Source organism: Pelecanus crispus, chromosome 18, assembly GCF_030463565.1.
Source record: "Pelecanus crispus isolate bPelCri1 chromosome 18, bPelCri1.pri, whole genome shotgun sequence".
Classification (NCBI taxonomy): Eukaryota; Metazoa; Chordata; class Aves; order Pelecaniformes; family Pelecanidae; genus Pelecanus; species Pelecanus crispus.
Window position 1 is genome coordinate 6,713,628 of NC_134660.1, and position 14,120 is coordinate 6,727,747.

At 43.6% G+C, this 14,120-nt stretch overlaps 1 protein-coding gene across 1 annotated transcript; it reads left to right on the forward strand.

Annotated features, from left to right (window-relative positions):
• The first annotated feature begins 2,015 nt into the window (after positions 1-2,015).
• On the forward strand, positions 2,016-9,776 carry WNT9B (Wnt family member 9B). The gene is made up of 3 exons (XM_009487094.2): positions 2,016-2,271; positions 8,134-8,399; positions 9,300-9,776. The coding sequence occupies exons 1-3, from the start codon at positions 2,196-2,198 to the stop codon at positions 9,774-9,776; spliced, it is 819 nt and encodes a 272-aa protein (XP_009485369.2). The 5' UTR covers positions 2,016-2,195.
• The last annotated feature ends 4,344 nt before the right edge of the window (positions 9,777-14,120 follow it).

A 14,120-nucleotide genomic window follows, 5' to 3' on the forward strand; every position in this document is an offset into this window, starting at 1 on the left:
TTTCTATCCCCCAGTTCAGCAGTGACAACAGCATTAAGAGATTCTTCTCACCCACTTGGTTTCTAAAGTTTAATACTTGCTGTGTGATTCACAACGATTCCTTGGTTCTTGGTTAGTTTGCAAGTCTCTGGATGATTTTCATGTGTTAGTTAATCACACTTGGTCCTAAGTATGGACATGTGAGTGCATCTGGAGGTTGTACACTACTGTGAGAATGAATGCAGAAGTTCTGCAGGGATAGGTCGGCTGAATTGTACTATAACTCCTATGCTTGGGTAGACTGGATTGACTACAGAGAGATCTAGACAATTAGCTCAGAAATAGTTGTCTATAAAGTATGTGGAGGACTAAAATCACAGCTGCAGTGCTTGACTTGCATCCTCCATAATGAAGATTATATCCCTTACAAGAGTATGGTCTTAGAGTGTTAAAAATGTCTGTTTTTTGTGGAGCCAGGTACGTTTCATCTTGGTCACTTCCATCAGTTAAAAATCTTTGCTTGTGAACTAGAGTGTGGTAGACAACGCGGACACTTGTCATGTTCACTGGCACAGACTTTCCTCTTCTCTCTCTGTCAGCACAGACTGGCATTTGCTGTGCAGAAAGAAACACCTGGAAACATGACCAGTCAGACCTGGTCAGATAATTTAGTTGTGAAAGAGCCATGCTTTTACAAGGAACCCAATAATGGTGCAGAGGTGAAGAATCTTCCTTCCTACACTGCTGTGGGTAACTGATTGTTTGGCTTGGTACCAAACTACTAACTGGTGTCCATCTCCATCTGGCTCAGTTTGCTTAAGCACTGAGCCGTGCAGGGAATGATGGAGAGCCACTGCACCACTGGTGGGGGTGCCAGCAGAGTCTTCGTAGATGTGCCTAAGAGATTGCTCCTGATTGCATCCCTCCCTATCCAGCTTTGCTTGTCTGACTCCCACACTCACTTTGTGGAGCAGCATAGCCCAGTTTGCCTGACTGGGGGAGAGGAACAAGAACCAACTGGCTCATCTGTTTGTCCATGTTGAACTACCTGTGGACTTGCCAAGAAAACACCAGGGTTTGGGAGAGGGAGGGGAGGTGTAGTCTGCAAATGTTAATGTTGCGGCTGGGATGTGTCCAAATGTAAAGGTTTAGGAAGCTTCCATTTATCTGCCTGGTTTTGGTATTTTTTGGGGTGGGGGAGTTGATGCGCTCCGTGGTTCTTACCTGTTTGGTAATCAGGAGTGGCATTCCTGATCAGTGTTGCGCAAATGCATGACTCTTCCCAGTTTGTCTGCAGCCCTTAAATCTTGCATCAATGTAAAATAATTTCTGTGTGTTTTCAAGCATCCTAAAGATATTATGGCAGATATATTTTGCAAGAAAAATATTGTCTTCCCATGAAAAGTTAAACCATTTGTCTCAAAAATCTGTGACATTTTTGAGCTGAATCACATATAAACACATTGCACTTGGCAATACATTTTTAGTTGACCTTTCCTTTATTTTTTCAGCAAGAAAATGTTTTCCAGCAGAAGTCGTGCTTGCTCTAGAAAGGTGGTCATTGATAATGTCTCCCTACTGGTCTCTCCTTGCTATTTCTAGTGGTATGGCACCAGTGCACACAAAACCCCGAAAGGATGCGGTTACTGCTTTATAGTTAGCAGAAGCCGTGACATACAGAGACTTGCACCACCATTGAGTAAAACAAATCTCTGTATGTGATGGCGAATGTACTGTGAAGGAAACAAAACTGCAGGGGTGTAAAGATGTCCTCTTCAGGAAGTCGAGAAAACTTCCCACCCAAGGTTGCCGGTGACAACACACATGCGTTTCTTCTTTCTCCCCACAGTCTGCTACTTTGCCTTGGTGTGTGGTGGAGATGGGATACTAGATCTAATCAATCTGTATTGATTAATCTTCTGAGCTGGTAAAGTACCCTGACCAGCAGCTCTCTGAATATCCTTCCCTCTGATCACCTTTTCTCTTCCACGACTGCCATCTTCCATAGCTCACTGTTTTTTCTGTGTTCTTTCAGCTTGACCGGGAAAGAAGCTCTGACCCACTTCCCGTCCCTGGGACCCTCCACAAACTCTGCCCAGGGGAAGGTCCACGTGAAGCAGTGTGACTTGCTGAAGCTGTCCCGCAAGCAGAAGAGACTTTGCCGGAGGGAGCCTGGCTTGGCAGAGACCTTGCGGGATGCCATCCGGCTTGGGATCATGGAGTGCCAGTACCAGTTTCGCAACGAGCGCTGGAACTGCAGCCTGGAGGGACGGACCAGCCTGCTGAAGCGAGGTACAAGGTAGTCTTTTGTTTGCAGTATGAAATCCCACTTGGTGCTGTAGCCCCTGGAATATGCTTCTCAAATTAGGCAAAGTGGGGTAGTAACCAGGGAGGGCAGAGATCATCTGTTTTGCCTAGGAATGGGAGCTGTGCAATGCGGTCCCTTTTTGTCACAAAATATGCCTTATCTTCATATTTCTCACATGGTTTGTCAGGTATTGAAAAGTAGAGGGAAGTTGACACCTTCGGCTTCTGGACTTTGGTCCAAGACCAGAGTTTCCTAGGCTGACTCCCTTCCTTGGCTGGCCATCAGGGAAGATACTGTGAAAAATAAGGGTTAGTGCTTTATGTCAAGGGACATTTTAAGAAAAGACTCTTTTTAAGTCTTTGGATATTTTCGTATGTAAATCACTGTTGTTCTCAGATACAGAATTTAATCCTAATTGACTGTTCGCAAAAGCTATTTATCAGCTTTAAGGCATTTCAGGGCATGTTTACAAATATCTCCTAAGACTCTTTCACATATATTTGGAGTTTCTGCAGAGGTTCAGACAGAGTGGACAGAAGAGCCACTGGCTTCTGTTTCACAGAAGGCTTTAGAGGAAGAAAATGCTCTGTAAGTTCCGTATCTGGGGTAGGAGGGAGCATAATAAATCCTTTAAATTATAAGAGTTTGAGAAAAATAGAATGAAGATAGACCCTGAAAGTCTTTCTTACTAAATGTTCCCAGAGCATGCACATATGCTCTGCTGAACCCGCCCTCATCCAAATATGCCTGACCAGCCTATTACTCAGTTTCAGCCCTCCAGTAACATTTAGTAGCATTTACTGAGTTCCAGTCTTCAGTATTATTGAGTTTCAGTCCTTTGATAATGTTTAGTAAGTTAACGTCTTAAAAAAAGGGGCTGATTAAGCCAACATTAACTTTGATGAAATTAAAATGCTAATTTTAATTAGCATTGGGATTGAAACTCTTTAACATTTCCATTTAAAATTATTAAATTTTATTAAAGTAAATATTAAGATAATATTTTAGTAAACCAGCACATACAAGGTCAGATTTACTTCATTGCAAGGCTCTATTGTGAATTTTTTAGCACACTGTGGAAGAAGCTGTTCGTGATCATTTTGAGTGACTTTCTGACATCTGCACCTTCATCAACCTCAAAAAACTTGAAAATGGCAATTGAATAATCCTCATCTTCAAATAGCTGGAAAACATTTAATTATCTCGTGGTGGCATGCCTCAACATTTCCATGGACTCCTGACTGACAAAATAAAGTATCACCTGTAATTTAAAACCTGTTTTGGCAGATGAGGATAAGTGTTTGAAAACTTTTATTACACAATCTTAAGGATCAAATGATGATTTAATACAGAAAAGTATGCTATATACATCTCCTATATGAAAGGACAGTTGGCTGGAAGCAACTATTAGTTCTCATTTTCCTTTAACTTGCAAATAGGTTAGTTTCTTTCACAAAGAACATGAACACTTTCAGCTGCCAGTTTTGATGTTTCTCACATATTCCTGCTGCTGTTTTGTTGCTGCTTTCAAAATTGTTGGTCAGACGATGGAATATGGTCCTTTCACCCAAGTAGTGACGAAGAGTTTTAGAAATGATTCAATCATTTGATACCACCATGGTCCTAGAGAAACTGTAAAGAAAACCACACGCTTTATAACTGTCTTTAATGGTCTTATGAGAGCAAGAGGGGGAAAAAGATCATGTCCCTGTGAGACAAGTCATTTTTTTAATAGGTGAAAAGCCACACTTAATTTGCAGTGCCAACTGAAAATCTCCTGTGACTGATTGGGATTACCTATGCTTTTCCTGCTTCTACAGATGCCAACATCTTTTTTCCTGTATTTACATACTTTTAGTAATTAAAAAAAATGCCAAGGGCTTTCTGGTTTTTGAAATACTGGATTTATTTTCACAGTCTGCACCATTTGTTGTTTTACATTGACACTTCTCTGCATAAAACTGGGAAACTCCTTTTGCATAATCCTTCCATGACTACTTCAGTCAATTATGATGGCTATTACTCTTTGCTGATCCATGCAAAATCCTCCTGCATTCCTTCTCCACTTCTTTAAAAAAATCCATGAAAATAGGTAGATTTAAAATTATTCGGGACAGACATTTCAAGCCATCTTGTTGCACGGTGGCAGCTGGTTCTTTCTATAAAGTTTGTAAAGCAATGGTGATGTTTTTGGTTTCCAAGGTGTGCCATACAGGGAGTCAATTGCTGCTGAAGGTCAGGTAGCAGTATTTAATCTCAAAGAACATGGTGATTTGGGGAAAATAAATACTTACAGCAAAGACAGCTCAGATCCAGCCACTCAGAAAAATCCTTCTTGAGAAACAAGTGCTCTACAATTCTTCCCTCCATCAATCCATTTCTTTGCTTCATGTTAGTCAGATTCTTTGACCTTCAAGCAGTGGTTTCACTGATGTCATAAGGAATCTAGGAATGGTGCAGCACAGGAGTGGTGGCTCAGAGACGTAGAATTTCCATCATTGGAGATTTTGAGAACTCAGCTGGACAAAGCCCTGAGCAACTTTATCTGGCATTGGAGTTAGCCCCGCTTTGAGCAGGAGGTTGTACTAAAGGCCTTGAGAAGTCCTTCCATCTTAAATCTTTCTACAATTCTATACCTTTCTGGTCTGCTCTTTTTGCTTGTTTGTTTGGGTTTGTTTGGTTTTTTGTTTTTGTTTTTGTTTTTTTTTTTTTTTTTTTTTTCCCCAGAGAGATATCTCTTCCACTTGCTCTGAAATGCTCACGCTATCTTTATTGTAGCTTCAAAAAATCTTTGACCTTGAGCATCTTGCCTTTGGCAGAATCACCACATGGCTAGCCTCCTCCTATTACAGTTTTCCTTGTGGTCTAGAGCACACCACACCACAGAACAGTGTGTTGCCAGTGCAGCAAACGTCTTTCTGTATTTATAGGCTGCTGAGCTAAGAAATAATTCCAGAGAGCTCAGGGGAAGACTTGGACACGTGCAAGGTCCCACCAACAGGAGCTGGCTTGCTTCAACATCTTGAAATTCAACTCTGCGCTGGATGTTTGCAACCAAACTGACAAGCGAAGACATCTGCATTTAGATGTCCCCTCTTGCATCGAGTGCATTATAGTCCCTGGCAACTCAGTCAATGGGGTCAGAGAGTGACTCATCCCTAAACCAGACCCTGACAGCCTGGGCCTTGGGTCCAGGCTCCACTGGCTGTGGTGACAAGAGCTCCTTTGACATAACGGAAGGATAGATACCCACGACACATGGAGAAACCTCCATTTAGATCTTCTCAAATCATGTTTGTTGGAGCTGATTCCTGCTCATTTGTGCTATGTCCTACTGAAAACCCAGCTTCAACAGCTGCTCTGTTGCTCATTCTTATTCCACAAGGACTTGAGGGCCATTCAGTTTTTCCTTTGGTCATGTGATTTGTGAATTAAACAATTAAATGGTGATGAGTCCCTTATGACAAAGTAGAAGGAATCATCTTAGACTTTTCAGACAAGCATTTGGCAGCCCGGTGACATTGAACCTTGCCATAAAAGGAGGTGGGAGTGGGGAGAAGGAGACAATTTGAAAGTATGCTCGTTATCTTCAGTTCCTGCTGTCTGCAGTGGCCTCACCACAAGCAATGATCTCTGATTTCAAGTGGGTTGAAATCTGGCCAGCACTTAGGTGGAGTGCCACAGAAGAAACCAAACCATCACTGGTCAGAAATAGCAGAAGCAGTGTGGTATTCCACAAAGTCAGATTTAGCAGGGTATGTGGAGCTGACTGGTACTGCTAGCTTTATATGGTATGGGAAAGTGTTTCTAAAATGTTCTCCTCTCTTTTGGTATCAGTATGTCAGATAGGGTATTGGGAATCTGGTAAACAATTGGAGATTAGCTACCGGAATTATTTTTCAGATTTAGGATCTCAAATGTATCTTATCCTCTCTCAGATCTTTCTTTTGGGTTAGTCACTTTTTGAAAATGTGCGAGCACCATGTGCCATCCATAATCTGTATTAATTGTGTCCCATATCAGCTTTTCCAAAACTTTTGATGGGTTTGGTGATATTTTTTCATTATTATTCCAGTACTCTGAGAGATTTTACGGAACATCATCAGCCAGAGAGCTTAGTTGTAAGTTACTTGTTCCAGTGATACAGCAACTAAAATGGTAAGGTAGGAAGCAGTTTGTTGATTGATCTCCTTGACCTCCTCCACATTTTCTTGACTCTCTCATCCACGTCCATACTGTTGTTAGATCTTTCATCTAAAATTCTGGGATTCCAACGAGTGCCTATGAAGTCTATATAATCTATGAAGTTGCTAATGCAACCTCTCCATTATGTTCATGATTAGTCACTTTTTCATTCTTCTCACTGGTAGCTATCAGAAGAACTCTTTGTCCTGTTCTCTGGTCAGATTTATGGTCACTTCATCCGAATCACAGCAGTCAGTGGTCTGATCTATTATGACAGCTGGATGGGAATTCTTTGAGGGAACAAAACAATGGAAAGATTTGAGGTTGGACTGGATGAATTCTAGAGGTCCCTTCCAACCTCTGCTCAAAGCAGGGCTAACTGCAAGACTAGATCAGTTCTCTGTGGTTCTCCCTCTCTCTTCCATTTTTGGGGGAAACAGATTTTTTTCCTTCTGATGTGGAAGGAAGTTTGGCATTTTCCAATGTGTAATATTTGTTTGCTTCAATGTGTTTCCTTCCATGCGATGTGAAAGTGTTCTATTTTTCATTAACCAAAATGTTTCTATTTTGGCCAATGTTATCCATTCCTGCACTCTGAGCTATTGATCACTCACCTGTCTTTCTCTTCCTTGCTTTACTTCCTAAATTGTGAACTTGTTAAGCAATTTCCTACTAATAATTTTAATTTCTGCAAATAAACTCTGGAGGAAATGTTAAGATTTCCCCCTGGATTAAATAGGAGAGGAAGGAAATAATCAAACCAAAATATTTTGGGATTTAGGTTAGGTTTGTGTCAATCATTGTTTTCTGGAACTTTTGTGGAGCTCATGGGTGCCATATCAACATGCCCATTCCTATCTGATTCCATGTCTTCAGACTGAATTTCTATTCAGGCACTGTACTTTCTCCCTGGTTAAAATGTCATGGCGTGTCATGGTCACATACCTCAGGGCAAATGCAGCCAAGCTGGGAAGCCCGCTTTAGAAAGGAGAACGGCTTCAGAAAGCATCACCACAGTCATTGGGAGTAGATAATTTACAGGGAAGTCAGAAAATCCACTCATGTGTGGGAGAGTTTGTCCTTCTTACCCAAGATGTCCTTCAACATAGAACCTTTCCCAATCAAACTACTTGTGATCTTTCTACATGAAATACTACTCTACTGTGCCAACACAGTCCCAGGCAAAAACATTTTAAAATAATGGGTTGGATTTTTAAAATATTTTTTCAGTCTCTACTACATATTTCCTGATTTTAAGCCACAACGTGATTTCAGTGACAGTCTCTATTCACACCTATCAGCTCTGTGGTGAGGATGAGGACAAATGGAGTTTCATGACTGTCACTTTTTGCAGTTGATATTTTCCCAGGACTGTTTGGCTGTTGCCACCCATCCCTTGATTCATGAGTGGTCTCCTGTCTCCCTGTTGAATCAGTCACAGCCACCAGGTGAGATTGGGGTACTACACCAGGTACTTCAAACATGATGTTGAGATTCTCTGCTAGGAATGGTGTGCAGGTAATGGAAGAGTTTTGTCTCTTTGTATTTCTAAGTATTGTGCTTCATTTTAGTTCATGGACAGCCAGTAGAGCCAGTGAGGTGGATGACACCTTATTTTGCCTTTCCCACTCCTACCCTCTCCTAATTCTTCTCCTGTGCAGGTTTTAAGGAAACTGCCTTCCTCTATGCAGTGTCCTCCGCAGCTCTTACCCATTCCCTGGCCAGAGCATGTAGTGCTGGGCGCATGGAGCGCTGTACCTGCGATGACTCCCCAGACCTGGAGAACCGCAAGGCCTGGCAATGGGGCGTTTGTGGAGATAACCTCAAATACAGCACCAAGTTCCTGAAAAAATTCTTGGGTCAGAAGAGGATTGGCAAAGACCTGCGGGCCAAGGTGGACATCCACAACACCAACGTCGGCATCAAGGTGAGGAGCTGCAGCAGCAGCAGGCCTAGAAAGAAGTTAGGACTCAATGCAATTCTTCTAACCCATCCTCAGCTGATGCTGTTTGTGAGAGGGGTATTCACTGCCCCTACTCACAAACCAGTCCTTTTTACTGGTGTGTCATGGACCTTGTGGTACTGAGAGCTCCTTGGAAAGTCTCCTGAACTCTGGTGTGAGGAGTTGTATGTTGAGTGGCAGAGTAGCATCCTATATCCTCTAGTGGCATCAAGGGCTGAGTGACAGCAATATGCAGCATGGTAACAGCTGTAAAACTCACTGGCTGAATTACTCCATGGGTATGCCACAGCCACAGGGAGTTTTGCAAACAGCTAGAGCTTCAGAGCTGGTGGGATGTGTGAAGTAGATTGACACTGTTGAGATCAATTATGAGTCTGCTGGCAATTTGCTATGGAACTAGTCATGTCACATGTTTGGGTCAGGGAGACCATAGATCAAGCATTTTGGCTTGTATATTACAGGCTACTGACTTTTCATCATTTTCCATTTACTGAGTCCAATTACTTGTTTGATTAGAGCACTGTCTTGATTTGAATATACCAAAGGGAATCCACCATGCTGGAGAGACACAGTTTCATGGTTGACTACTCCTGCTATTCCAAATAGGCTTAGGAAGATTTTGACTGGCCTCAGTGTTCAGCCATTTGTCCTCATTCAGGCTTTCTACTCTCTGGCTCACCAGCCAACTCTGTAGCCATTCCTCTGTTGCTTTTTTTTTTTTTTTACTTTTTCCTCCATAAAATAGGAATGATACCAATAAAACTGAAGTACTTCCAGTCTGTCTGCAGTCTGAGGTGTTGGCTCTGCCCAGAACTAAACTCATGGTCCTGGCAGATAATGACTACCACTTCTCTTCCTCATCAGGCTGTGAAAAACGGTCTCAAAACCACATGCAAGTGCCATGGTGTCTCTGGCTCATGCGCTGTCCGGACATGCTGGAAACAGCTTTCGCCTTTCCATGAGATTGGACGACTGCTGAAGCTGCGCTACGATGATGCTGTCAAGGTCTTCAGCACCACCAATGATGCTGTGGGACACTCAGAGCTGGCTGGCCCACAGAGACACAGCCATTCACCCAAGCACTCCACTTCGCCCCGCTCTACCGACCTGGTGTATGTGGAAGACTCCCCCAGTTTCTGTCGTCCCAGCAAATACTCCCTGGGAACTGCTGGGAGGACCTGCTCTCGGGAAGGCAACTGTGACAGCATGTGCTGTGGACGAGGCTATAACACCCAGAGCCGGCTGGTTACCTTCTCTTGCCACTGTCAGGTGCAGTGGTGTTGCTATGTTGAGTGCCAACAGTGCATGCAGGAAGAGGTGGTCTACAGCTGCAAGCAGTAAAGTCAGTGCTAGAGGGTCAAGACAAGTCCTAGAGTACAAGAAAGCAGTAGGGAGAGAGAGACATGATTCTCTGCTGTGGGGTGAGGGCAAAGGCAAGCACCAAAAATGTCCAGTGCTCCTATTATCTCAATGTTGAGATCCTCCGATCTGGGGAGAGCCCCTGTTTGAGGGGTGAAAACCAGAGGTTTTGTCAGGTATCAGATCAGGAAGGAGGGACAGAGAGTGGGGGTAATGTGGGGACAGCAGCAACACTGACGCAGTCAAAAATATCTCTCTTGAGCTGAAACTTGTATTCTCATCTGCAGGAATATCCCCCTCCTCCATCCCTCACTTGCACTTATGTAAAAGTGTTGGGGTGGTGACATTGAAATACTGAGGGCTTGCGCCCTGGTTCCTGGAGAGAAGAGGATTAAGGGACCGGGGAGGCAACTAATAACATCCCTGGCTCCTGATGGAGCAGGGACAGCCCTGTTCCTGCACCAAGGCAAAAGGACTCTGGCAGCAGGGGATTTTCAGTGCTGTTCTCCGGGAGCTGGTTGAATCCTGTCTGCTTTGAACTCAAAAGACACACTGTTGAGTAGTCTCATCTTGATGCAAGAATTGTGCCTCAGAAATAGCAGTTTACAAACAAAAGGAGCTCATGTCCATTGTCTCCCAGGTCTATAGTTTGGACGTTAAACTCCAAGTGCATTTTGACCACATTTTAATCTTGCTGTACACAGGATACCTGGAATTGCCTCTGTTACAGTGCATGTATCACAGGAACTCAGCTGAGGTCTGTGAAGTTACCCCTCTGCAGCATGCTGCCTCACAGGGGGTTATTTTATGGTGGTGGATCCAGGGTGATGGTGCCAATTATGCATCTCTCCCCCCCCACCAAACTACCGATTGCCTTTTGTATTATGTGTATCACTCTTTGCCCTGGTGCCTGAGGTTCATTCCATCCCACAGTTCTGCCCTGTGCTAATGACAGGTAAAATTTCTGAAAGGGAATTGGGAACCATAGGAATTGGGGCATCTCAAAAATTTGCAAGTCATGTGTGACAATCTCTGCACCGAGAAGTGAGATATATCCAGACAATGCAGGCGTCTGGCATGAGAGAAGGCGACCTGGGGGAAAGAGCACAGCCCATTACAGAGTTGTGATCCCCTGACTTTGAGTCATGTTTTTCTAGGTAACTTTAACACAACAGAAGCAGCCTGTTTTGTTTCTCTGTTTGTGTCTTAGAGAGCCGTTTTGGGAATGGCAGTGAGGCACTGCCACACTGGCCACCAGGTACCTGTAGAGGGGTGTAGCACAACCTGTCTGGGTGTCGAGCTGTATTACAGTGCTTGGCAGGGTATTTACCTGCTCCAGGGCTCTTCACGATTAGTCCTGCAGCAGCAGTTAGAGGGTCTGTACTGTGAGCAACTCTGGACAGTCCCTGAGATAACAAAGCTGCTGTAGTTACTCAGTTTTGGTAATGGCTGTGAACCAGCAAGCAGGATGCCCGTGTGGAGATGGGCTGATGCTGAAAAGAATATTTGAATCCTTAAGCTCAGATCAAAATTCATTGGCAGTGTAATGGATGAAGATGCTGATTTGTGTTGTTTAGATGGACTGATCCATAGGCTGAACTGGGCATGATTTCAGTGTGATTTGAGTTCTCCTAACAAGCGGTAAGATCTCACCTGTGTGCTCCAGCTCTTGAGCGTGGATGTGCTGAAGTCAGGCAGCTCATCCATTCACTTACATATGCTTTGACTAATTACTTTGCAGTGATGAGTGTGTGCTCACACTCTCTTTATCTTGACCTTGTTGCCCTTTGCTTTTTACAACTATTTTTGATTTCTGCTTCATAAAAGGATGGAAGAGAACTATCTCAGAGCAGATCTAGCCATTAACTGGCTGTTTAGAGGCCACTAACACCTTCCCTTTGGCTAGCTACAGGTCTTTTAAGGGGCTTATTAATTTTGTCCTTTTTCTGGCTCAAGTTGACTTGAACTGAATTAAAATGCTTATGACAGACATAATACTGCAAATTGGTTTAATTGGCCTTATTTTCTTTACCTCCTAAATACCCAAGAAATTAATATGGAGCAGACCATTATTTACATGTTCCTTTTCATCTTTTTGGAGCTGAAATCTTCCCACGGGTCTCAATGTTGAGCGCTCAATGAAAAAACATCCCAATGAGTTAAAATCATTAGGAACAGACATCGTAGGTGAAGTGACAAAGGAACTAGCTCTGCTCTACATTATTGATCCCAACCCACCTGCCCCACTGACCTCCTGGCTTGTCCAGCATCAGAAAGGAAGGGAGTACCAAGTCATGGGAAGGTTATATGGGGATCCCATGCCATTGCATGGAGCATTCTCATTTAAACAGGGGCTGGGACTGGGTGGGAGGAGAGAGGAAGCACAGCTTTGGGGAGCAAGTGGAAGAGACACCCTCTGTCCTCTTGCTTTTATCAAAGCTGCACTTCTCAGTTGTCCACTGGCCAGTAACTTCTGGGCATGCACAATCCATTCTCCACACCCAGATGTCATAATTTGAGGGCAGCTAGGATGCTCCTAGGTGGTGGAAAGTTCTTGATGATCTCATTTCTTTTTATCTCCTCTTCGGGCTAATGTTGACACAGTGAACTAAGGGGGTTCCAGCAGACACATCACTGCAGGCTGGGATTCATGCATTGTGCAGATCAGGCAACAGGACTTGCACAAAGTCACTGCAGGCAGGAACTCAGGATAGAACTGGTTTTCAATGGCTTAGTAAGTTCTGTCTGCAGCTTTGCCATGAAGTCATTTGAAGAAGAAAAAACACTTCTGTAACCTCCTAGTAATGTTATCTGGGTCAGTGTCACTTGCTGATGGCTCCATCCCAGCGAGGCATTATGAATCTGCTCTCTTGTTTCTTAAAAGAGCAGGCTGTTTGTGTCACTTTGAGTGTTAGGTCTTCTCTTAAGAGCTTTGTGTTCACTGAACTCCAGGTGACCGTCCTGAGCAGCACTGTGTTTGGCTCTTGCAGTAACAACTGTCAGGCACACTGGGAGCAGGTCTATGAAGCTCTGATGTACTCCTGCCCTCCAAACTCAACTTGGACCTCTTGGGAGAGGATCTACCATCCATCTCACACATAAGTGAAAATCTGTTTTCTCCCCTCCCCAGTGACTCCAGTAACAGTAGAGGTTGGAGCTTGGCTGAGGTGGCTATTGGGCTACAGGCTAAACAGGAGTCTCCCCGGACCTGGCTGGTCTTTGCAGGGCCCTTGGGGTACCCTCCAGGTACCTGCAGAGTGCACTCATTTCCAAGTGAAACTTTTTGTGTTGCTCAGACTTACTCTTCTGTACTATTCCTGTAAAAAAGAGAGGTGAAAACCACACAAGAACAGACATGTAGGTAAGTCTTTTAGTCTTCTCCAGTGACCTGGTCCTGCTCTGGAGTAAGCATGGAAGGAAGTACATGTTACTAACACCTTTCATTTTCCTGTTAAGAGCATTTCAAATCTGTAGGCTAGTTCTCCAATCCTAAAGGCAAGCCTGGCTTCCACACAGCAAAAAGTGTTATTTTAGTAATATCCTTTATCTGGCTCCAAATGTTGCAATGCTTCGAGCAGTAGGTGAATGCATTTCAGAGGCATGTTAGGTGTTTTGCACAACATACTCAAAAACAAGACCAGAAGGATGGTAAGATGATTATTTAGGCAGAGAAGAATATGGTCAGCCTAGTGGAACTTGGAACTTTGGTTATTTGTGTCCTTTGCAGCTGAAACACTGATGTCAGTGGGAATTGAAGGCCAGGTTTGTGGCAAGGAGAATAGACATCTTTATTTAGGCAACTAGATCAAGCCCCTTCAGTGTGGATATTTTGGACTCAATTGGTCCTTCGGCACTCTTTCAGGCAAAGAAGACACATTTAAGGCAGAATTAGATGCTGCCTTGCAGCACTTGAAAAAGGTCTTGTTTTTTGTGTGTGTAGCCCATGTCTTATGGACATTTATGCTTTTGAGGTGGTGTCACCAAGTCCCTTGCCACTGAAAACACTGGCATCTGTGAAATGTGCAGGGATTACCTCTAGCAATGGAGGCTTTTAGCAGTGATCTGTGTTACCATTTCTGTTGAAACTGGCAACATCTATGCCATACTATGTTTTTGTCCAGTTTTGCTGCCAGCAACTATGAGCCCTTTTTCTTGAATGTTGGTTAGCACAGTCCCATGGGGAGCTCACAAGAACTTTAACAAAGTCAAAAAATAATGGTAACAAAGTCAACTGAAATGTGAGCTTGCGCCTGGAAGTCCTGGCACCACACAGGAATTGTTGAATAAGAACTGGACAAAAAGGTATTTCAGGGGAAAATTAAGTAC